Source organism: Globicephala melas, chromosome 7 (genome assembly GCF_963455315.2).
Source record: "Globicephala melas chromosome 7, mGloMel1.2, whole genome shotgun sequence".
In the NCBI taxonomy this organism is placed as follows: Eukaryota; Metazoa; Chordata; class Mammalia; order Artiodactyla; family Delphinidae; genus Globicephala; species Globicephala melas.
The window spans coordinates 34,358,160-34,384,328 of record NC_083320.1 but is presented as its reverse complement, the minus strand read 5'-3'; the positions used below and the strand labels follow the sequence as shown (position 1 = coordinate 34,384,328).

At 35.4% G+C, this 26,169-nt stretch overlaps 1 protein-coding gene across 7 annotated transcripts in view; it reads right to left on the bottom strand.

Annotated features, from left to right (window-relative positions):
* Positions 1-4,547: 4,547 nt before the first annotated feature.
* Positions 4,548-26,169, bottom strand: part of HYCC2 (hyccin PI4KA lipid kinase complex subunit 2) — a 73,236-nt gene continuing 51,614 nt past the window's right edge. For 6 of the 7 annotated variants that reach the window (XM_060302072.2, XM_060302069.1, XM_030855010.2 and 3 more), the window contains 4 exons: positions 19,927-20,014; positions 17,295-17,454; positions 16,395-16,562; positions 4,548-12,262 (listed from right to left, as the gene is read on the bottom strand). In XM_060302072.2, the coding sequence (XP_060158055.1) occupies positions 11,661-12,262; positions 16,395-16,562; positions 17,295-17,454; positions 19,927-20,014 (1,018 nt within the window). In that variant the 3' untranslated portion in view covers positions 4,548-11,660. The remainder of the gene's footprint in view (positions 12,263-16,394; positions 16,563-17,294; positions 17,455-19,926; positions 20,015-26,169) is intronic. The other variant, XM_060302073.1, reaches the window with a different exon arrangement.

Below are 26,169 nucleotides of genomic sequence, written 5' to 3'. Positions count from 1 at the left end.
ACAAAAACAAGACCTGTATATATGCTGTCTACAAGAGACCTACTTCAGACCAAGGCATGCACACAGACTGAAAGTGAGGGGATGGAAAAATATATTCCATGCAAATGGAAATCAAAAGAAAGCTGGAGTAGCAATATTCATATCAGATAAAATAGACTTTAAAATAAAGAATGTTACAAGAGACAACGAAGGATGCTATATAATGATCAAGGGATCAATCCAAGAAGAAGATATAACAACTGTAAATATATATGCACCCAACATAGAAGCACCTCAATACATATGGCAAATGCTAACGGCTATAAAAGAGGAAACTGACAGTAACACAATGATAGTGGGGGACTTTTACACCTAACTTACACCAATGGACAGATCAACCAGACAGAAAATAAGGAAACATAAGCTTTTAATGACACAATAGACCAGAGAGATTAGGTGATATATATAGGACATTCCATCCCAAAACAGCAGATTACACTTTCTTCTCAAGTGCACACAGAACATTCTTCAGGATAGATCACACATTGGGTCACAAACCAAGCATCGGTAAATTTAAGAAAATTGAACTCATATCAAGCATCTTTTCCAACCACAGCTCTATGAGATTACAAATAAATTACAGGGAAAAAAACCGTAAAAAACACAAACACATGGAGGTTAAACAATAGTTACTGTACTTCCATGTTAGCGCAGTGGTTAAGAATCCACTGCCAATGCAGGAGACATGGGTTCGAGCCCTGGTTCAGGAAGATCCCACATGCCATGGAGGAACTAAGCCCATGCGCCACAACAACAGAGCCTGCGCTCTAGAGACTGTGAGCCACAATTAGCGAGCCTGTGTGCCACAACTACTGAAACCCATGCACCTAGAGCACATGGTCTGCAACAAGAGAAGCCACTACAATGAGAGGCTCACTCACTGCAGCGAAGAGATTCCCCACTCGCCGCAACTAGAGAAAGCCGGTGTGCAGCAACAAAGACTCAATGCAGCCAAAAATAAATAAATTAATTTAAAAGAGATCTTGCAGCTTCTGCTTTAAAAACAAAAAACAATGTTACTAAATAACCAAGAGATCACTGAAGAAATCAAAAAATACCGGAGAAAAATGACAACGAAAACACGACAATCCAAAACCTATGCAATGCAGCAAAAGCAGTTCTAAGAGGGAAGTTTTTAGCAATACAATCCTACCTCAAGAAACAAGAAAAATCTCAAATAAACAATCTAACCTTACACCTAAAGGAACTAGAGAAAGAAGAACAAACAAAACACAAAGTTAGCAGAAGGAAAAAAATCATATGGATCAGAGAAGAAATAAATGAAATAGAAACAAAGAAAGCAATAGCAAACATCAATAAAACTAAAAGCTGGTTCTTTGAGAAGATAAACAAAATTGATAAACCATTAGCCAGACTCATCAAGAAAAAGAGGGAGAGGACTCAAATCAATAAAATTAGAAATGAAACAGGAGAAGTTACAACGGACACCACAGAAATACAAAGCATCCTAAGAGACTACAACAAGCAACTCTATGCCAATAAAATGGACAACCTGGAAGAAATGGACAAATTCTTAGAAAGGCATAACCTTCCAACACTGAACCAGGAAGAAATAGAAAATATGAACAGACCAATCGCATGTAATGATATTGAAACTGTGATTACAAAATTTCCAACAAACAAAAGTTCAGGACCAGATGGCTTTACAGGTGAATTCTATCAAACATGTAGAGAAGAGCTAACACCCATCCTTCTCAAACTCTTCCAAAAATTTGCAGAGGAAGGAAAACTCCCAAACTCATTCTATGAGGCCACTGTCACCCTGATAGCAAAATCAGACAAAGATACTGCAAAAAAAGAAAATTACAGACCAATATCACTGATGAATATAGATGCAAAAATCCTCAACAAAATACTAGCAAACAGAATCCAACAGCACATTAAAAGGATCATAAACCACAATCAAGTGGGATTTATTCCAGGGATGCAAGGATCCTTCAATATATGCAAATCAATCAATTTGATACACCATATTAACAAACTGAAGAATAAAAACGATATGACCATCTCAATAGATGCAGAAAAAGCTTTTGACAAAATTCAACACCCATTTATGATAAAAACTCTCCAGAAAGTGCGCAGAGAGGGAACCTACTTCAACATAATAAAGTCCATATATGACAAATGCATAGCAAACATCATTCTCAATGGTGAAAAACTGAAAGCACTACCTCTAAGATCAGGAACAAGACAAGGATGTCCACTCTCACCACTCTTATTCAACATAGTTTTGGAAATCCTAACCACAGCAATCAGAGAAGAAAAAGAAAAGGAATACAAATTGGAAAAGAAGTAAACCTGTCACTGCAGATGACATGATACTATACATAGAGAATCCTAAAGATGCCACCAGAAAACTACTAGAGCTAATCAATGAATCTGGTAAAGTTGCAGCATACAAAATTAATGCACAGAAATCTCTTGCATTCCTATACATTAACAACAAAAGATCAGAAAGAGAAATTAAGGAAACACTCCCATTTATTACCATTGCAACAAAAAGAATAAAATACCTAGGAATAAACCTACCTAAGGAGGTAAAAGACCTGTACTCAGAAAACGAAGACGCTGATGAAAGGAATCAAAGATGACACAAACAGATGGAGAGATATACCACGTCCTTGGATTGGAAGAATCAAAATTGTGAAAGTGACTCTACCTCCCAAAGCAATCTACAGATTCAATGCAATCCCTATCAAATTACCAATGGCATTTTTTTACAGAACTAGAACAAAAAATCTTAAAATTTGTATGGAGACACAAAAGACCCCGAATAGCCAAAGCAATCTTGAGGGAAAAAAATGGAGCTGGAGGAATCAGACTTGCTGACTTCAGACTATACTACAAAGCTACAGTAATCAAGACAATATGGTACTGGCACAAAAACAGAAATATAGATCAATGGAACAGGATAGGAAGCTCAGAGATAAACCCACGCACCTATGATCAATGATAAAGGAGGCAAGGATATACAATGGAGAAAAGAGTGTTTCTTCAATAACTGGTGCTGAGAAAACTGGACAGCTACAGGTAAAAGAAAGAAATTAGAACAGTCCCTAACACCATACACAAAAATAAACTCAAAATGGATTAAAGACCAGACATATAAAACCCTTAGGGGAAAACATAGGAAGAACACTCTTTGACATAAGTCACAGCAAGATCTCTTTTGACCCACCTTCTAGAGTAATGGAAATAAAAACAAAAATAAACAAATGGGACCTAATGAAACTTAAAAGCTTTTGCACAGCAAACTATAAACAAGACAAAAAGACAACCCAAGTATGGGAGAAAATATTTGCAAATGAATCAACAAAGATTAATCTCCAAAATATATAAACAGCTCATGCAGCTCAATATTAAAAAAACAAACAACCCAATCCAAAAATGGGCAGAAGACCTAAATAGACATTTCTCCAAAGAAGACATACAGGTGGGCAAGAAGCACATGAAAAGCTGCTCAGCATCACTGATTATTAGAGAAATGCAAATCAAAACTACAATGAGGCATCACTTCACACAAGTTAGAATGGGTGTGCTGGAGAGGGTGTGGAGAAAAGGGAACCCTCTTGCACTGCTGGTGGGAATGTAAATTGATACAGCCACTATGGAGAACAGTATGGAGGTTCCTTAAAAAACTAAGAATAGGGGCTTCCCTGGTGGCGCAGTGGTTGAGAATCCTCCTGCCGATGCATGCAGCAGCTAGGCCCGTGAGCCATGGCCGCTGAGCCTGTGCGTCCGGAGCCTGTGCGTCCGGAGCCTGTGCTCTGCAACAGGAGAGGCCACAACAGTGAGAGGCCCACGTACCGCAAAAAAAAAAAAAAAAAGAAAAAGAAAAAAACTAAGAATAGAACTACATATGACATATAACCCAGCAATCCCACTACTGGGCATATACCCTGAGAAAACCATAATTCAAAAAGACACATGTACCCCAATGTTCACTGCTGCGCTATTTACAATAGCCTGGTCATGGAAGCAACCTAAATGCCCATCGACAGACGAATGGATAAAGAAGATGTGGTACATATATACAATGGAACATTACTCAGCCATAAAAAGGAACGTAATTGGGTCATTTGCAGAGATGTGGATGGACCTAGAGACTGTCATACTGAGTGAAGTAAGTCAGAAAAACAAATATCATATATTAACGCATATATGTGGAATCTAGAAAAATGGTACAGATGAACCGGTTTGCAAGGCAGAAATAGAGACAGAGATGTAGAGAACAAACGTATGGACACCAAGGGGGGAAAGCGGGGGGTGGGGTGGGATGAATTGGGAGACTGGTATTGGGAGACACATTTACACTAATATGTATAAAATAGATAACTAATAAGAACCTGCTGTATTAGAAAAATAAAATTAAAAAGTAAGAAGTTCAGACATGCATAGATAAGATTGCATGCTTTGAAAAATGCAACGAAGGACAATTTTAAGCTATGAAACTTAGGTAGATATAAAATTAACTCCGGGAAATCCAGTCAAAAGCCAAATAAAGCTGTATTTTATACTGTACAAAAGAAAATGTACATTCTTAATATATCTAGATACATCTAGGGAAAAAGTACACATCTCTCAAGAAACACAATATTTAACATCTTAGATATGTTTCTGCATTGCAGACTGTTAATGAATTTTATACATCTTTATTTACAATAACTTAAAATATTTTTTCATCTCTGGCAGATATTTACAAGGTCAACAGTGACTACATTTCACATTTCAACAATCAACAGCATTAACCAGTTCAGTAAGACAGTTAAGATAATGGCTTACATGCACCAATAAATATGATCTTAAATGTACGGTTTTTTCTCTTCAGTTCTGGAAAAAAATGAATGTTTTCACTAGTCCTAGTTTGAAAGGTCGTCAGTCAACAGAGATCATATTTTCTTCATGCCTAGCCTATTTAAATTTTAACCAGCACTATTCTCTGAATACTTGAGAAGTTTATACCAAGCAATAGGTTGATGCTCGTTAAAAGACAAACAAAAATGCAAGAGCTGACCTACACAATCTATATCCTTTTATGAAGCAAACATGTGCAAGTGGGATATTTCCTGTATACTTGTCCATTGTGACAGAGATCAGACTACCTAATGTTACAGCAGTAAAAACTTTTCAGAAATTGTAGCTCAGGAAAGCCAAATTATTATGAGAAAGTGGGGAAATAATCTGCATCATAAAAACTTTTCACTTAACCAGTTAAACTGAATGTAAAGCCAGCATAATTTTTAGAATAAGAATCCACTGTAGTTAATGAACTTACTACAAATATTTTAAAACCAACAAAGAATATTGAACATATCTCTCAATTCAGTTTGGATGATAAAACTTAAAAAAACCCACAAAAACCTACATTAGTAATTGTTAGAAAGCCAATCTTCTTTTCTAAGATAGCTGATCAACACATTCATTACTTTTTAATTACCCCCTGATATGAAAAAAAAATAATACATATAGCCTGCTTGGAACATCAGTTAATATACTGTTTTATATTTTCCCAAAAAATCATTATTTAATAGTTTAAGTAAATCCATTAGTTCTTATTAAGCTATACATTTAAAAATGAGCGTTTCAGCTTTCTGAACCCAATCCTGTTTTTCTGCAAAGAAAAAAAAAACAATACCCAGAGTGATCATGTACATAAATATGTAAACATACTGTTTTAGCCAATATCATATTTACTAGATATAATTGACATTGCCCATTTAAAAAGATACATTTCCATAATTTACCCAATTTTATTTTTTAAAAGTCACAATATCATACAATATGCCAATTTTAGGAATTCCTCCCTCCTCCTTTTATTTAATACTGCTGAGCAGAATCCTCAGTCTGAGTTAAGGAGACATGAAAATGTGCCCTAAGAAATAATATTTGGACTTAACCTTTCACTGGTACTTTTGCTGGAAGTATAAATGTTGACATTTTACCAACATGATAAGAAAACCTCAAATGGAATCTTGTAAGTACTGTATATCTGTTCCAGATGGAAGGACATTTCCCCCAGGGCTAGAAATCAATCCTTTATGTTAATGGGGCCTCATTCCTTAACAGTTAGGTACTCCGAAATTCATATTTGGTTAATACATTTTCTTTGGTAAATTTTGTAATTTATGAAGATGTGAAGAACTTCCTCTGATATAATTAACACGGCACTTTTGACACTCAAATACAGCAAACCAGATTGATATCAATTCTGTAGTTGGGGATGGATTGTCCAATTAACTTCATTTTCTTTGAAAACAAAAGACTTTCTTTTTACTAAACCTACCTCCAGGTATGCAATTATGAAAAAAAGACTCATTTATACTTTAAGCTACACCTAATTCTAATTTTGGGGGTAAAATCTATATTAAACACAATAGCATAATAGCAGACATCCGAATGTGACTTAATTTGTAAACAATTTCTTAAAATCCAGAAACAAAACATAGAACTTACATATCTGTACTATGCTGCCAGTTATTTCACATCATTCCCAGCTTTGTGCTAATGTCTATCCTGAACTGTTTGCTCTTGTGTGTATTTCTCATGTGACTAATGGCAAAGACTACAAAATACTGAAGAGATTGAAGTTAACCAAAATTCTGTTGTTGTGTGGTCATGGGCAGGGGAAGGTTGGATGATATGACTCCTCTAATTCTAATGGGTTGAGATCACCACACAAATTTCTGGCACCGCCAAAAATCTAATATAGTTTAAGTGCACATTGGTTGACTCTTTGAATAATATTTCCTATGTATGTTCAGTGCCAATGATATACCCATTAGGTACACAATGCAGGTAATACTAAAATTTATGTCTTACATTTATCAACATGACCACCTTGGCAATGGAAAGTTGTAGCAATCTGGTGACTCATGATTTTTTTTTTAGCATGTTAACAGTTTTACACTGCATTTCATCTTCTTATAATCTGGCAAATATTCTAATATTTAGAGTTTAAGCTATCAATTATTTCTAATTGGTTTGCAAACAATTTGTTTCTAAAAAGCACTTTAAAAAAATTAAAGTATTACAAATAAGTGTCTCAACCGACTTCGTGGTTTGAAACATGACAATAATCATTCAACTTGAAAGAGAAAAAGTCTCAGGTTCAGACTGTTTAACATAGCCATAGTATAGAAAAGTTGCTCTGAAATTCTTGTAGATTTTCTGACCACTGGCATGGCCTTTAAACATTTTTAAACTGAAAAACAAGTATGTAACTGAATACTGATTTAAAAAAAAACAAAACCATAAACCTCACTTTGTAATCTAAGATCAGAAATGGAGAGATCTTCCTTGCCAGTGTTTGTATAAATAGTGTACTACCCACTAAAGACAGATACTAGTGTTTCTATTTACAAATGAATATGCAGAGAAGTAAATGACACAACTGATTGTCAACAAGTACTCAAAAAATGGACCCATACTAACCTATCCAAGTGAGGCAGCAAAAACACCTCACTTCATTAAAATAGTCACAAAAATAGTGCAAACAGAACAATCTGAAAGAAGTTATTCTCAGTATTCCAGTGTCTAATAAATAATTATAATTACTTTAAAACTACTAAGTGGAGTTTGAGAATGTAGGTTGGAAATATTGAGCTTATATAGCTGAGACTACTGCAACTAAGATATTTTATCCTGTATATACACTTTAAATGACATGGTCACCATTCTGTTATGGAACCGTAAGCTTCACACTTTATACCTTTTTCAATTACATAAGGAAATATTGCTGTTATCTATCTGCTCTGGGCACAAATAAGGTCCAATCTCTTTACATTAGAAATTGTGGAATCAAATTTATTTAATCTTTACTTTGTAATACTCCACTGTGCAATACAACTAACTTGCCATGTAGGTGACTGTGAAAGCTGGCTGATTCAAAAATTACTTAAGATAGCTAGAAACACTGATCAAAGTCATTTCATTGGGTTTATTTTTGCATTTAAATAAATCCCCAGAAATATAATCAACTATAAAATGGCAGCATTCAACTGCTATGTGGCAGAAAATAGTAAGGCATAAATTAGAATAAGAAAAATGTATCTATCCTTATATCTGTGGTATAGATACCTACATTTCCAACACTTCCCCATCTATGTTTACTACTCTACATTTTTTTCTGGATTTAATACCTTTCTTCACATGCTGTATTCACCAACTACTAGACCAGAACTGTAAAGAAGCTACAGAAGTGGAGAGTGTTACATTTACCATAGGACAAGTAAAAGGAGGCAGTGGGGTGTTAATACGCATTCAACGGGAGACAGGAGTTTAATTCTGGCTCTGCTTCTTAGTTATGTGACTCTGATCACATTACAACCTTTCTGAGTCTCAGTTTCCTGAGGATGGATATGGAGGGGTGGGTGCTGGGAGACTGGCTAGATTATCTCTACAGGCTCTTTAGCACAAAAATTCTGATTCTATAATAAACAGGCACAGGAGCGTCATCAGGAGGGTAAGAATGGTGGTAGGGGTCAGGATTTCAAATTAGAACCATCAACCCCCTCCAGATTCTCAAAATATTTTTATATTTAAAAATCTTACTTCCAAGGTAGCTTTCACTTTACACTTGGTTTGTTCTAGAACACGTAAATGTTCTAGTAACATGATTTCAAATTAATGTCATAGGGAAGAGTTCCCAAAGCTTTCAGATATTTCTTTGTATTTTTAAATCAAACCTGGCATAGATGGCATCAATCAAATTGTTTTTTATAGAAAACAAGTATTTTCTCCCTAACTAGCTTGTCCATAAATGGAAGAACTTTTTAAAATGGAAATTAGGAAGTATAGAAACAAAAGGTTGTTAAAGGATAAAGCGTGAATATTGCTGGCATATATTTGTAACAGCTGTATATCTGAAAACTACTTTACATTAAATGCCAATAAATAATGCAAATGAATATCAAAAATCTCTTAGAAAATGTGACTATGGTTTATGACTGACTCATTCCATTTTAACTATATCTTGCACAGGAAATCTGTTCTAAGACCCCGAATGCAAAATTTGAACTAAATGAAATGTTTCTTCTTTGGGGCCAAATTATATCACTTAAAAGAATGGAACACAAATGTTAGAGGATCATGAAATATTAACAGCTATGTATATGTACAAAATATATACGAATACACATAGAAATAAATGAAATTCTCTAAGGTGAAAGTTTTTCAGAACCAACTTTTCAGGTATAATATAAGATTTCTAACAAACCAGAGGGAGAGCTTATTATATTTATTATAGCCTTTGTTGTAATCTGGTATTATTTGGTATTTTTTTGTGCTTTAACTAAAATCATGCTAGATTTAGATGCCAATAAATGCACAATGTGTTGAATTAAAAACAACCCTTCAGTCTCTTAAATCAACCAGACATTTCTGCCATAAAGTGACTGATCTCCAGCCATGGCCAAGACCTCACCCCCTGGTAAGTACAATGCTCTTTTCCTTTCACACCTGAAACTCTGTATGTTACAGACCTTTACACCTCATTTATTTTGTTGCTTTTAATTCATTTACCTGACATCCCTTAAATTAAAAGAAGTAAGGGATATCTAAAATATTCTTTGTGATTTATACATATACACACTATACACACACACACACATATATATATACACAATCAACAAATCTCTGTTTATCAACTTTTAGCTTTCCCCCGGACTTTGGCAATGTTGTAGGTAATAGTTCAGGTTCTAGCTTTCCATTTTCATGTGAGCTGAAAAATATTACACACCACCAAATTCAAACAAGCATCTCACTGTTCTTATAAAGATTCTAACAGAAAGTCCCTTACAAAAACCTCTTACAATAAAAGGTGGGGGGGGGGATGGGTAGATTTTTAGGTGTGAAAAAAACAAGAGGCATTTTTCTGGTTATTTTATTTATCAAAATCTATTGTAATTTTAATCAGTAGAGATAATATTTTAAACTTTGTTAATTAGGAGAATACTTGCTTTCTATAAATTCAGTATATTTTTCTTTCACAACAATAAAATAAAAATGTCTAAATGTACAAAGCACTAATCACTCTGACATACTGTGTGGAAGAATGTATAGCAGTTCAAGTCACAATACACTGATTTTCAAAAACCAATATATTTTCTTCTATTTCAATCAAGCATTAGAGCCTGAGACCCAGAAAAGGTCATAAAGAAACCTTATCCAACCAAATCAGAACTAAAAAAAAAATTTTTTTAAACCAATAATGCACTTTTGTAGCCTCTTAGTACAATTACCAAATGCTACTTACATACATTCAACATCTAGCTTACTGGCATGATTTTTTATAAAAATGAGAAACTTTTGCAGATATATGATTAGAAGGTACACAAATTGCATTACATTAAACACAAAGGCAGTGTGGTCCTTTTAGGAGAAATCAAGTCAGTACCCCCTGGTAGAAATGTTCTATAAAAATGTGTCACATTGAAGCGTCAGTGTTTTCAGCCAATTATCTGTCCCTGATGTATTTCCTTGGAGTATATGATCTATCAGGACTTCAGGTTTCTTAATCCAAAATATCTGACTGAATTTAGGTACATCTAGAAAGCAGCTGAAAGGGTTTCTCCAATAGTCTGACATCACAGAAAGTGGGTTGAGAAATCCCTCTCTTTACCTGAAGACGTACCTGTTCTACTTCAGTCATCAACAGCTCACAAAGGAAAAGAAAAAAAACAATCAAAACTTCCCCTCACACACAATCCCACACAAGCTAAACAAAAACTACCCCCTCCCCCCATAAAACCCCAGCACCAAAGTGTCAATCATTCCTGGGAAATAGAACATGCCCCTTGGATTCTCTGATTTATTAGCTGTTCAAACTTGAAGGACAGAAATGACCTTATGTCCTTGGGGGGAGGAGGGAAGACATGTTAATAATGACTATAGAGCCATTGAGAAAGTGCATTATCTATTACACAATCAACTTAGAGCCCTGTCCTCCAACAGAGGTGGCTACAACTTGATTTAAATGCCTCAGTAATTGAACATTGTGTCCTCGAGATAAAGGAGATGGGGGAAAAAAGAGCCACCCTCGTTTTAATGAAAAAGTGCAGCAGTCTACCACCTTTCCCCATGCTTCTCAAGAAAATAATTACACAGACTCAGAGAAGTCCAAAGTCATAGCAGAATCTCTGAGGCACTCCTGGTTAAGAGAGAAAAAATATGACCCAGTAATCTTCATAGATTATGAGAACAAACCCGTTTTTTTTTTTTTTTAAACAAAAGCTGAAGAATCATTCATAGGGATCATATACACCATTTCCTCTAACATAACCTCAGTCTCACAGTGTTGAAATGGGACCGATCAGCCTACGATGGATTGCACTTCACCCAAGGAGAAAGGAAGGTGTGGAAAACACAAACATTTTCTACTGCTTCACAAACACATTTACAAGGAATAGGTGAAGAGAAGATATAGGAAGGAGGGAAAAGAAAACCTTATTGCTGTTTCCATACAAAATACAGTATGAAGATACCTAAACTAAATCAAATCTGTTTATGATGACCAATATTTTCACAAGTGGGATGAAGTGTCTTCTTGCACATGAAATGTTCAGTTGAGAAGGTAAGCAGAAAGATGAGAGAGGATGTCAAGACTACACCTGGGATATTAGCTGCATATTGAAACTTGGGGATCGAGACTGCTTGGTTAAGGGAGCCCCTGGGCTGAGGAGCGCTTTACCTTCTCCAGCTTGACCTAGCCGGTCTTCCTGCAGACTGACAGTTGAATATCGATTAGCATTGTTAGCTGCTAAATTAGTAACACCCTCAGTGCCAACCCCAATGCTGGTACTTGCTTGACTGCCATTTACATAGTCAAACGATTTACTTGAGGAAGCACTGGCTGTCCGGATTAGACTTATACTATTAGTTTTTGGCACCACCTGGCCAGCAGGCAGGCTCAGGTGTTTCTTCATCGGCGTCAGCTCAATTGAATCTACACTAAGATCAGTTGGTTGCTGTACATACTGCCTGCGAACTACTGAATCTCGAGGGCTCTCACTGGATTTGATAGCAGAAGTTGTTTCTTTATCCTTGGCTGAACGCCCAGTTGCTACTTTCCTTAAGTTTCCCCTCTGAGAAGAGGAGGATGGTTTGGTCCCAATTGGCTGGCTGCTGAGGGAAGCCCCTGATGAAAATCCTTCATCTGCATCATTCAGGTTTACCAACTCCTCTCCTCCATTTACACCCTCAGCACCTAAAAAACAAATCAGACAGACTCAGCAATAGCTAAATTAAATAAGAAGTAGCTGTGAATAACAACTCAACTGACCTTATCTCCTAGGTAATGTTTGCTATAGGTCAGCAATGGCCCTTGCTATCAACACTTCCCCTAAATAATTTAGGGGAAGAAACCTTAATCTAGAATTCTAATGTTATTCATTCTATTCATTTAGCTTTAATTAGGCTAGCTTTTGTAAAACTATCCACAAACAAACCTAGCATACTATCAATATTTAGACACACAAAACAACTTAGGGTAAAATACAACATTTTGTTACATAAATCTTTATGATACACTTTGTCAATTTGAGGTGACCATATCTATTTAAAAAAACAAAAATTTTTCCTCATATCTTCCTTAACCTATCATAAAATAGAACTTACAAATGAGACCCCCTTCTAATTTCAGTCACCCAGAATAATGTCAAAAACTCATCCCCAAACCCTTTTTAACTACAATGAAATTTTATATTTATTCAACAGCTAAGTGCTTCTAAATGGCTTTAAAACCTTTAACATGGAACTAGTACATTTTCTAACTCTAAACTAAAAACTCTAGATTGCTTCCAGTAACTTCATATTCACATTCTGTCTTATGAAAATCTCTACTCACTGGTTTCCATATTTTCTTGATCGATTAATGTGAAAATATTTGATTATCAGAGAGCAAGGGTAGGGAACCAGCAGGGATACTGAGGAAGAATTTTTACTATTTTATAATATATAAATAATATATACAATAATTTTTATATGATGTATTTCTATAATATTTTTTAGTATTTAGAGATATATTATTGTCGGGATCACAAAATACTATAGTGTCTCATTATGTTTCATGCAGAAACTGCAGTTAATGAAAGAATCCTTATCTTGGGATTTTGTAAGAAAGGAAGCATATATAATATATTTAGCTTGGGGTTTCCAGAAAGCCCAATTCTCTTACTGAAAGTATGATCAACATTCTCTTAGAAAGTAGAACATTTGTTTCTTTCAAAAACTGATAGCAGTTTGCTACCTTTTAAATATGTTTACCAGACTGTAAGAAAGTTAAATCTGAATCTACATACAGATATCAATATTATAATTAAGGTAAAATGTTAGGAAAAAAATCTGAAAAAACATTACTTTGAGATACAAGTTACCTAAGTAAAATATACATGAAATAGTTAAACACAATCTTTATTTAACACAGTACCTGAAAAAAATAAAAATGTTTTCTCATATGCATTAGTTATTTCTTTGCTTCAAAAGAATAATGAACTAGGCTATCCTTAAAGCAAAAGGCATCTTGTTATTTCCAGCAGTTTAACAATCTTTATTCATCATGCAAAGCCATATGAAAATGCAGCTGACACCACTTCTCTCAACCCCTTCTTCAAAAGAACCGTATATAATATACAGCAAAACAAAAACTTTATATTTATATGACATCATCTTAGCAATTATTTACAATTACTCTAAAGAACTCCACAATGCCCAAGAAAAGACAGTTACTGGTTCAGAATTAATATCAGTAAATATAAAACTAGGAATGAACAGAAATGTATCATTGGGTATATATATGGTTAGGAAAGGAGACTGAGAGACTTAGTGCTAGCTTCTGAATCTTGCCACATGCAGATCTGACGCCCAAGCGATATGGCCATAAAGAGATGATGATAACATAAAAACCACCATGCAAGAGAATCTACTGATATTTTATATACTAAGAAATGCTATTTCAGTATAGTGGAACACTGAATATACTTTAATCATAAGCGTTGTCCTCAGTTTAGTAATAACTTTAAATTCAGCTTTTAAAAGTCACAACATAAAATGTTACTTCACAATCGGGATAAAGGTAGGTGATGGGCTCATATTCTCCCTTCAATTTCAACATATAATAAATACAACTTTAACTGTAAAACTATTTAAAACCATTAGAAAACATGTTTTCTTTTCCTTTTTTCTTTCTTTCTTTTTTTGGCTGTGCCACACAGCTTGTGGGATTTTAGTTCCCTGTCCAGGGACTGAAATTGGGCCCTCGGCAGTGAGAGCACAGAGTCCTAACCACTGGACCACCAGGGAATTCCCTTCTTTTTCTTTTAGAAGACCAATTATTGATGCTAATCCAAAAGCTCCAGAAGACTTCAGAATTACCAAAACTTTTCATAGGTTTTAGCAATTTCCATATTTCTGTTTAAAAAACCTCAAGGAATAAAAAGGCAATTGTGTCTAACAACTTTTTTCCTTTCTAATTTTCCCCCTGGGTGATAATACTATTCATGATCCAAAGATGAGGCAACCAAAAAGGATTTTTAATGAACTTTTCTATTTATGTCTGCCTTTCCTTATAAATTAGCTTTTACTAATATTGATTTAAAGCTACAATTAAGCTAGATTAAAAGGGAAAATAATTTGAGAAATTTCAAACACACCAAAGGGACTCATTCCTCTTTCTTTGTGGCTACACCCCACCCTCACAAAGTGAAATTTTACCAGTAATAGGAGATATTAAAATAGGATGTTTTAACATTTAATAGGATATTTTAAAGGAATTCTATTTTGATTTCTTTTTCAAAGTGTATGACTTATGATTAACAGGAAGAAATGTTTCTACCTAATCCCATACTTTTTAGAATTTCATCAAGTGTTAATGTACTTCCGTTTAGCACAAATACTCCAATATTCTAACAATGGTAGTAGATACACGTCAAGTGTCTCATTTAGGCATCAAGAATGTGGAGAAATAGACTGTTGTTCAATTTAGGCCAACTCTGAATTCGACATCTATTCATATACTTATTTTTATGCATTATACAAGATAAAACTGACTCCCAGGGATAACATAAAGAGATACAGAAGAACGAAAAGGGAAGGCTGCGTCTTTCACACGATTCTTTTCATAGCACCAACTTCTTTGTGTCCCTAGATCATGCACATGCAACAATGTTAAATGAAGTAAGGCCAATCTGGGCAAATGGGCAAGGGAACAGAGGGTAGATTTAGATTCTTACTGAGCATGCTCAAATTTCTAATGCACCAAAAAGCAAGAGATTTCCCTAACGTGGAAGGTAACTGCTTCATGTATGTTTGGTCTTTAAATTAAGTAAAAATATGTAACCTATTTTAAAACTTCTTGCTATATTTCATAAATTAGTGTATAGCTTCCATAGCAGCAATATATTAAATAATGAAAAACTATCAGGCCACAGTTCCCTCTTTCACAAAACCACCTTCTATGGCATCACATGTAAAACTGCAAATACTTTCCTATCAGAGAGAAGTATTCTTTTCCAGATAGTGGTCATGGGTGTGGTGGCAGGGGAGGGGTAAAAAAAATTCTCATTTGAGATACCCACACTGTAGAAAAAAGGATCTGCTAGGATTTATAACCTCTAAATAATACATTTCAATTCTGTTTGGGAGCTTTATAAGGCAATCATTATTTACAATAAATGATAAAATGTAGTGTGCACCAGGACAGCACATTTATAGAGGAAAGATGTCAGTAGTTCACTAGTTAGACCCAGGCAACCTGACTCAACGATTATAAAAAGCCAATCAATACTTGTTTATTCTGTTAAAGAGATAAGAAATTCTTGTTAATTGACCACCCTGGGACTAGAGGCAAATCAGCTGGCTCCACTTTAGTCCAGTTTCTCAAAGATAATGTGTTAGTGCTTTACAACTCTCCTCACATATTTTCAAAAGAATACATTACTATATAAATGAAATTGATGCATACTGACTAATAAGGCTCATGTCCATTGGGTGCATTTTTCCTTTCCTGATGTTAGAATAAACATGCTCAGTAATGAAAAAATCCCAAGCATTTGCAGACCTTTTGGAGACAGGCCTCTCCCTTGTTAGTAGCCATGCCAAGCTGTTCTTTAGTTACACAGGGATGCAGACTCCAGGCCAGCACAAATGGTAACTAAAGATTGTACCTGACCTGGTGCTAGCCATATTGGGGGGGGGGGTGCACTTTGCAAGGAGGAGCTAATATACCCTGGGGTAGTGGAAACACACACTAGAATGGAAAGATGTTCTGCTTGGGGACAGAGAGCCAGGATCCTTCTCCAGCAACTGCCTCACTGACTTTTGCCTCCTCATCTCTGTCCTACCCTCTGTTGTGGCTGCTGCTGAGTTGGGCTCCGGTGAGCCGTGCTCAGGAGTCCTGCGCACCAGCACCTCCCCCTCTTGCACACGTTTGATCCCTAGGTCAGTGGAGCCGTGTTGGATCGGGGAGCCAGGAATACTCGAGTCAGCCTCGTTTGAGAAGTCAAAGCCATCTGGGATTCAACATATAAAATTTTAGTGCTTTTGTGCTGCTCTATTCTTTTCTGAGCATTTTGACCCAGGCAGATAAGAGAATGTATATATGGATATGATATAAACGCAAACATTACTTATATAGTTACATGTGTGTGCACAGCATGCACACACATAAGGTAGCAGATGAATAATGTGAGGTTTGCAAATGAATAGGAGAGAAAAATAGAGATCATTAAAACGGCAATTAATATCTCTTAGGCAAGACAGCTTGACTATTCAAGTACCATACGCCTATGAAATACTGCTGGACTCAGCACTTATATGAAAAGAAAAAGAAAGATAAAAATCAATTCTTTTGTGGATGGCTGTATTATACCATTAGTTTGGCCAGTTATATAGTTTTCTCCCACAATTCTCATACAGGCACCTTTTTTCCCAGTATGGTAACAGGCTTACAGAAATTTCTTTCCTATTGTTATTACTAGTTCAAAAAAAGACAAAAATTAACTTGATCTTATTTTCTGTTTTAACATTCATAAAGCAGTCTAAATAACATCTTCCTGCTTTATAAAATATATATACATATTTATATTAAAATGAATTCAGGTATTTAAACCATTTTCTAGTGCTATTTTTAACAACTAAACAATTTTACTGTAATTACATAAAGTACTATAATATCATGTGCTAATATAGTCTGTAAAAACTTACTTTAATCCATGAGTGGGCTGTAGGGATTTCGTACTCACCTTCTCTCCTCCATCTATGGCGACGGATTGAAGCTGTTGTAATCGCAGTCCGAGAAATCCTCGGCACTGTTGGAGTGACTTCGACTTTAAGTACTTTCTGGCCTTCTTGTGAAGAATCAGGAGCATCAAATGGTAATGAGTTTTTCATGGCATTGGCAACCTAAAATGATAACATAAGTCTATATATATTTACACCCAATATACAATTTATGCTTATTTTACACTTCATGTTTCCCTACTTTTTAAAATATGTACTTAAAACATCTATTATAAAATATACAAGCATAATGTGTCAGAAATGTCTGTATCTCCACTGGTGTATATTCTTTTAGGCAGGCTTTAAAATGAGAATTCATTTAAAATAATGTGAGTCACACACCCCCATCGATTCCTTGAAGTTGTTGACTTTCAAAGAGAAAAAACACTCCAAAGAAAGAAAAAGTGTTTTTAACATTTGAACCCTGATATAAGAAAATTTAGAATAAGTTTCTGATTATTCAGATGATAAATAACATGCAAAATTTAATCTATAATAAAAAAATTAGCTTTGTTTCCATGAGGAGAAATTTTCCCTAAACACGTCTGGCATTTTGTTCCACCACTTTCTGTTCTCCATGGAGGAGAGTGAGATATGTGCCTGGAGAGTAATCACCATTGTGCTCCATGTTTCCTGATTGGGTAGTCCTAATCTAGCAAAGACCTTAAGCTAGAGGACTGTTTGCTCCCTCCCTCTCCACTTGGAAAGGACAAGTGAAATGCAACAACCTGGATACCTGTGCCTGCTCTGCCAACTCAAACCTTCTCTCCAGTGGGCTGTTCCAACATCCAGACGAAAGTGTAGGGAGTGAAGTCTTTCAATCTAGCCTTTATCAGCAATAAAGATGATGCTTGCTTTTCTATCTACCAACTATTTTATCTATATCACCGGGCTCTATTTTAGAGAAAAGGAGTGTTACTCACTGGGTCCCTTGGAGACCCCTAACAATAAAGGATTATTCTAGAACTACAGATTACTAATCTCTCTACTTATATTGCCTTGGAAATGCCACCTCTAGTTAATTTATAAGACTTACAAGGATAAAAGTATGAATTTAAAGAGTCTCACATGCATGGTCTTATTATCATGATATAATTTTTTATCTTGTTGTCCATTTGTTTTTTGGTGTTCTTTTTGGCTGCACCGTGCAGCTTGTGGGATCTTAGTTCCCCAACCAGGGGTCAAACCTGGGCCCTCAGCAGTGAGAGTGCAGAACCCTAACCACTGGACCACCAGGGAATTCTCTGTCCATTTGCTTTACAGTAAGCTTTAGGGTTAAATTAGGGATGCTGACATGAGGAAAAAAAATTCAAATATGAAAGAATTAATGTAAATGTTACTTCAATAAATTTATATTTAGCTTAAGATATAAAAAATGATATGAAGAAAATGGCTTTAAAAATTGTACTCTTAAATTGCTGCAAGTAAAAATACATAAATAATATTTTAAAAATACCATTATAAAATACTACAAAAAGCTTAGAAAACACAGAAAATTGCAAAGAAATAAAAACTATCCACAGTTGAATCACCTAGACAACTATTAGCATTTGTTTTGTTTCCTTAGTCCTGTCTAGATTTAAAAAATAGTTGTATACTGCTTTACCACTTAACACAGCTAAAATGAATTTTCAAACATATAACTTCATCAAGTAAATAACATAACTTAATCATTCTCTGCTGTAAAATGTTTAGAGTTCTGATTCCTTTGCAATTAAACTAACATTGATCTAGTGTTCACAATACTTAAAAAAAATTTTAAGTAGTTTCTTGGGAAATGTTGCTAGACATGGGAAAGAAAATACGCACACATAACCAAACTGCTTCTGCAAAGGGATGATCAGAGTTGTGTCATACTGTTACTGGTAACATAGAGAATGTCTTCCTTACTCTGCTACTGGATGTTCACATTTATTTTTTGATTGATCATTTATCCTTTGGAGACATATTTATTTTGTGGAAGAGTATGAAATTTTTATATAGAACAAAATATTAATTGGCTTTTTCGTCATGCCTGTTGATAATATTTTTCTCAATTTGTGTACCACATATTAATTTTGGTTTTAAAAAACTGATGGTTTAGGGAATATCCGGTGGTCTAGTGGTTAAGACTACACACTTCCATTGCAGGGGGACATGGGTTCAATCCCTGGTCAGGGAACTAAAATCCCAGATGCTGCACAGTGCAGCCAACGAATCAAAACAAAACAAACAAACAAAAACTGATGGTTTAGAATTCAGATGTTTATGTAAGGAAAAAAAAATCAACCTTTTTTGGTAATGTGTCACCATCACTAAAGCTTAGAAAGTCCTTCCTTCTCTAGAAATTTGAGTAAATATTTATAACTTTTCTTCTTTCTTTTCTTAAAGGATTTTAAGACATTTAGTTCTTAAATTTATCTGAACTTTATTTTGATATGTTATAAGAGGACAGGATCTAAACCAATTTTGTTTTCTCTCCAATTGTTACTATGGAATAAATCTCTTTCCCTCAATGATTTAAAATGCCTCATATATTACATATTGAATTTTAAACCTACTAGTGCCCTTTTCAGGCACAGGAATGTTTAATAAAAACTAAATATAACAACTTACCAATAACGGTTGAGAAAAGAGTTCTAGCTGAGCTCTATAAATGATGTCATCAAGGACTTCCTGGCCAAGGTCCCATTGTCCATTATACCTATGGAGAAGCAGATTATTTACTATCTTTAGAAAATATCTCTAATTTTCAATAACCATCTTTTCTATTCTTCTATTATTTTGGTTCTGTAACAAGATTTTCACGTTAATTTGTGCATCATTTCATTTCTTGGTTATAAGAACAAAATGAAGATTTCAATACTAACATTTAAAATATTTTACAGGACTTCCCTGGAGGCTCAGTGGTTAAGAATCCACCTGCCAATGCAGGGGACATGGGTTTGAGCCCTGGTCCGGGAAGATCCCACATGCCGCAGAGCAACTAAGCCCATGTGCCACAACCACTGAGCCTGCGCTCTAGAGCCCGCAAGCCACAACCACTGAAGCTGCATGCCACAACTACTGAAGCCCATGCACCTAGAGCCCATGCTCCGCAACAAGAGGAGCCACCGCAATGAGAAGCCCGCTGCAACGAAGAGTAGCCCCCACTCGCCACAACTAGAGAAAAGCCAGTGCACAGCAATGAAGACTCAACACAGCCATAAATAAATAAATTCATTAATTAAAAAAAAGAAAGTCATGAAACTTTCTAAAAATAAAATATTTTACAGATGTCTCTACATATTAATTGGTTTTTATCATGTGTTGATATTTAGGGTGATCTATTTAATGCATTCATGAAAACCTGGGTTATGAACTACGTAGAAAGACATAGAGTTCCATACAGAAAACCTGACAGTTTTTAGTCTTCAATTTAATGATTACTTATATTTTGGCTATTTTAAAAGTACTGAAAGGACTATGAACAATTATACATCAACAAACTGGACAACCTAGAAAATGGATAAATTCCTAGAAATATACAACCTACCACGACTGAATCATGAAGAAATAAAAATCTGAACAGACCCATCACTGTACCCACAGGAGATTGAATCGGTAATCAAAAACCTCCCAATAAGCAAAAGTCTGGGGCCAGATGGTTTCATGGGTGAATTCTACCAAACATTTAAAGAAATAATACCAATCTTCAAATTCTTCCAAGAGTGAGCACTTCCATATTCATATCACAAGGCCAGCATCCCCCTTATACAAAAATCAGACAAGGACACTATAAGAAAATTACAAGCCAATACCTGATGAACATAGCATAAATGCAAAAATCCTCAACAAAATATTAGCAAACTAAATTCAACAATTCACTAAAAGGATCATACACCATGGTAAAGTGGGGTTTATCCCTGGGATGCAAGGATGGTTCAACATCTACAATTTAATCAATCGTGATACACCATATTAACAAAATGAAGGATAAAAATCACACAATCATATCAATAGATGTACAATAAGCATTTGACAAAATTCGAAATCCATTCATGATTAAAAAACTCTCAAAAAAGTGGGTACAGAGGGGATGTAGCTCAACATAATGAAGGCTATACATGATAAGCCCACAGTCAACAACAAACTCGACAGTGAAAAATGGAAAGCTTTTCCTCTAAGATCAAGAACAAGGATGGCCACTCTCGCAACTTTTATCCAACATAGTACTGGAAGTTCTAGCAAATCAGAAAAAAAGAAGTGAAACTGTCTCTATTTGCAGATGACATGATATATAATACAGGTGACCCTTGAACAACTTGGGCTTGAACTGCACAAGACCACTTATACGTGGATTCTTTTCAATAAATACCAACTACAGTAATACACAATCTGTGGTTGGTTGAAGCGTAGATATGGAAGGCTGACTTTAAAGTTATACTCAGATTTTCAACTGTGCAACTGGCACCCCTAACCCCTTTGCTGTTCAAGAGTCAACTGTAGAAAACTCTTAAAACTACACCAGAAAACTGTTAGAATAAACAAATATGGTAAACTTGTAGGTATAAAAGCAATAACAAAAATCTACTGCATTTCTTTAAAAAAAAAAGAGAATCCCCCAGTGGTCCATTGGTTAAGACTCTATGCTTTCATTACTGAGGGCGTGGGTTCAATCTCTGGTCGCGGAACTAAGATCCCACAAGCCACGCGGTATGGCCAAAAAAAAAACAACAAAAAACTGCTCTTTCTATACACTAATAATAAACTATCAGAAAGGGAAATTAAGAAAATAATCCCATTAACAATTAAATTAAAAAATACCTAATAATAAATTTAACTAAGGAGGTGAAAGATCTGAGCATTTTCTTAATTGTGCACTTATGATTTTTCATATAATACCTCAATGAAAGAAACTGAAGAACACACAAATAAATAGAAGGATATTCCACGCTCAAGGACTGAAAGAACTAATATTGTTAAAATGTCCATACTACCCAAAGCAATCTACAAATTCAGTGCAATGCTTATCAAAATTCTAGTGACATTTTTCATAGAAATAGAGCAAACAACTCTAGAATTTATATGGAACCACAAAGGACCCTGAATAGCCAAAGCAATCTTGAGAAACGACAAACCTGGAGGCATGATACTTACTAATTTCAAACCGTATCACAAAGCTTTAGGCCTAAAAACACACAGAGATCAATGGAACAGAATGGAGAGCTGAGAAATAAACATATGCATATATAGTCAATTAATTTAAACAAATATGAGAATATAAAATAGGGAATGGATAGTGTCTTTACTAAATGGTGCTGGGCCACGAAACCAGCTTTACAACAAATGCTAAAGGAACTTCTCTAGGCAGGAAAACACAAGAGAAGGAAAAGACCTACAAAAACAAACCCAAAACAATTAAGAAAATGGTAATAGGAACATACATAATGATAATTACCTTAAATGTACATGGATTAAATGCTCCAACCAAAAGTCATAGACTGGCTGAATGGATACAAAAACAAGACCCATATATATGCTGTCTACAAGAGACACACTTCAGACCTAGGGACACATACAGACTGAAAGTGAGGGGATGGAAAAAGATATTCCATGCAAGTGGAAATCAAAAGAAAGCTGGAGTAGCAATTCTCATATCAGACAAAATAGACTTTAAAATAAAGACTATTAGAAGAGACGAAGAAGGACACTACATATGATCAAGGGATCAAACCAAGAAGAAGATATAACAATTGGAAATATTTATGCACCCAACATAGGAGCACCTCAATACATAAGGCAAATGCTAATAGCCATAAAAGGGGAAATCGACAGTAACACAATCATAGTAGGGGAATTTAACACCCCACTTTCACCAATGGACAGATCATCCAAAATGAAACTAAATAAGGAAACACAAGCTTTAAATGATATATTAAACAAGATGGACTTAATTGATATTTATAGGACATTCCAGCCAAAAACAACAGAATACACTTTCTTCTCAAGTGCTCATGGAACATTCTCCAGGATAGATCATATATATATATATATTTTTTTTTTGCAGTACGTGGGCCTCTCACTGCTGTGGCCTCTCCCGCTGCGGAGCACAGGCTCCAGACGCGCAGGCTCAGCGGCCATGGCTCACGGGCCTAGCCGCTCTGCGGCATGTGGGATCCTCCCAGACTGGGGCATGAACCTGTGTCCCCTGCATCGGCAGGCGGACTCTCAACCACTGCGCCACCAGGGAAGCCCCATAGATCATATCTTGGGTCACAAATCAAGCCTTGGTAAATTTAAGAAAATTGAAATCGTATCAAGTATCTTTTCTGACCATAACACTATAAGACTAGATATCAATTACAGGAAAAAAAACTGTAAAAAATACAAACACATGGAGGTTAAACAATATGCCACGAAATAACCAAGAGATCACTGAAGAAATCAAAGAGGAAATAAAAAAATACCTAGAAACAAATGACAATGAAAACACGATGACACTACACCAAAAGCAGTTCTAAGAGGGAAGTTTACAGCAATACAATCCTACCTCAAGAAACAAGAAATATCTCAAATAAACAACCTAACCTTACACCTAAAACAACGAGAGAAAGAACAAAGAAAACCCCCAAAGTTAGCAGAAGGAAAGAAATCATAAAGATCAGAACAGAAATAAATGAAAAAGAAATGAAGGAAACAATTGCAAAGATCAATAAAACTAAAAGCTGGTTCTTTGAGAAGATAAACAAAATTGATAAACCATTAGCCAGACTCATCAAGAAAAACAGGGAGAGGACTCAAATCAGTAAAATTAGAAATGAAAAAGGAGAAGTAACAACTGACACTGCAGAAATACAAAGGATCATGAGAGATTACTACAAGCAACTATATGCCAATAAAATGGACAACCTGGAAGAAATGGACAAATTCTTAGAAAAGCACAACCTTCTGAGACTGAACCTGGAAGCAACAGAAAATATAAACAGACCAATCAGAAGCACTGAAATTGAAACTGTGATTAAAAATCTTCCAACAAACAAAAGCCCAGGACCAGATGGCTTCACAGGCGAATTCCATCAAACATTTAGAGAAGAGCTAACACCTATCCTTCTCAAACTCTTCCAAAATATAGCAGAGGGAGGAACACCCCCAAACTCATTCTACAAGGCCACCAACACCTTAATGCCAAAACCAGACAAAGATGTCACAAAAAAAGAAAACTCCAGACCAATGTCACTGATGAACATAGATGCAAAAATCCTCAACAAAATACTAGCAAACAGAATCCAGCAGCACATTAAAGGATCATACACTATGATCAAGTGGGGTTTATCCCAGGAATGCAAGGACTCTTCAATATACGCAAAGCAATCAATGTGATACAACATATTAACAAACTGAAGAATAAAAACCATATGATAATCTCAATGGATGCAGAAAAAGCTTTTGACAAAATTCAACACCCATTTATGATAAAAACTCTCCAGAAAGTAGGCACAGAGGGAACCTACCTCAACATAATAAAGGCCGTATATGACAAACCCATAGCCAACATCGTTCTCAATGGTGGAAAACTGAAACCATTTCCTCTAGATCAGGAAGAAGACAAGGTTGCCCACTCTCACCACTATTATTCAACATAGTTTTGGAAGTTTTAGCCACAGCAATCAGAGGGAAAAAAAAGAAATAAAAGGAATCCAAATCAGAAAAGAAGTAAAACTATCACTCTTCGCAGATGACATGATACTATACATAGAGAATCCTAAAGATGCAACCAGAAAACTACTAGAGCTAATCAATGAACTTGGTAAAGTAGCAGGATACAAAATTAGCGCACAGAAATCTTGCATTCCTATATACTAATGATGAAAAATCTGAAAGAGAAATTAAGGAAACAATCCCATTTACCACTGCAACAAAGAGAATAAAATACCTAGGAATAAACCTACCTAAGGAGACAGAAGACCTGTATGCAGAAAACTATAAGACACTGATGAAAGAAATTAAAGATGATAGAAACAGATGGAGAGGTATACCATGTTCTTGGATTGGAAGAATCAACATTGTGAAAATGACTCTACTACCCAAAGTAATCTACTGATTCAATGCAATCCCTATCAAACTACCACTGGCATTTTTCACAGAACTAGAACAAAAAATTTCACAATTTGTATGGAAACACAAAAGACCCCGAATAGCCAAAACAATCTTGAGAAAGAAAAACGGAGCTGGAGGAATCAGGCTCCCTGACTTCAGACTATACTACAAAGCTACAGTAATCAAGACAGTATGGTACTGGCACAAAAACAGAAATATAGATCAGTGCAACAGGATAGAAAGCCCACAGATAAACCCACGCACATATGGTCACCTTATCTTTGATAAAGGAGGCAAGAATATACAACAGAGAAAAGACACCCTCTTCAATAAGTGGTGCTGGAAAAACTGGATAGCTACATGTAAAAGAAGGAAATTAGAACACTCCCTAACACCACACACAAAAATAAACTCAAGATGGATTAAAGATCTAAATGTAAGGCCAGACACTATAAACATAGGCAGAACACTCTATGAAATAAAGCATAGCAAGATCCTTTTCGACCCACTTCCTAGAGAAATGGAAATAAAAACAAAAATAAACAAATGGGACCTAATGAAACTTCAAAGCTTTTGCACAGCAAAGGAAACCATAAACAAAATGTAAAGACAACCCTCAGAATGGGAGAAAATATTTGCAAATGAAGCAACTGACAAAGGATTAATCTCCAAAATATACAAGCAGCTCATGCAGCTCAATATCAAAAAAACAAACGACCCAATCCAAAAATGGGCAGAAGACCTAAACAGACATTTCTCCAAAGAAGATAGACAGATGGC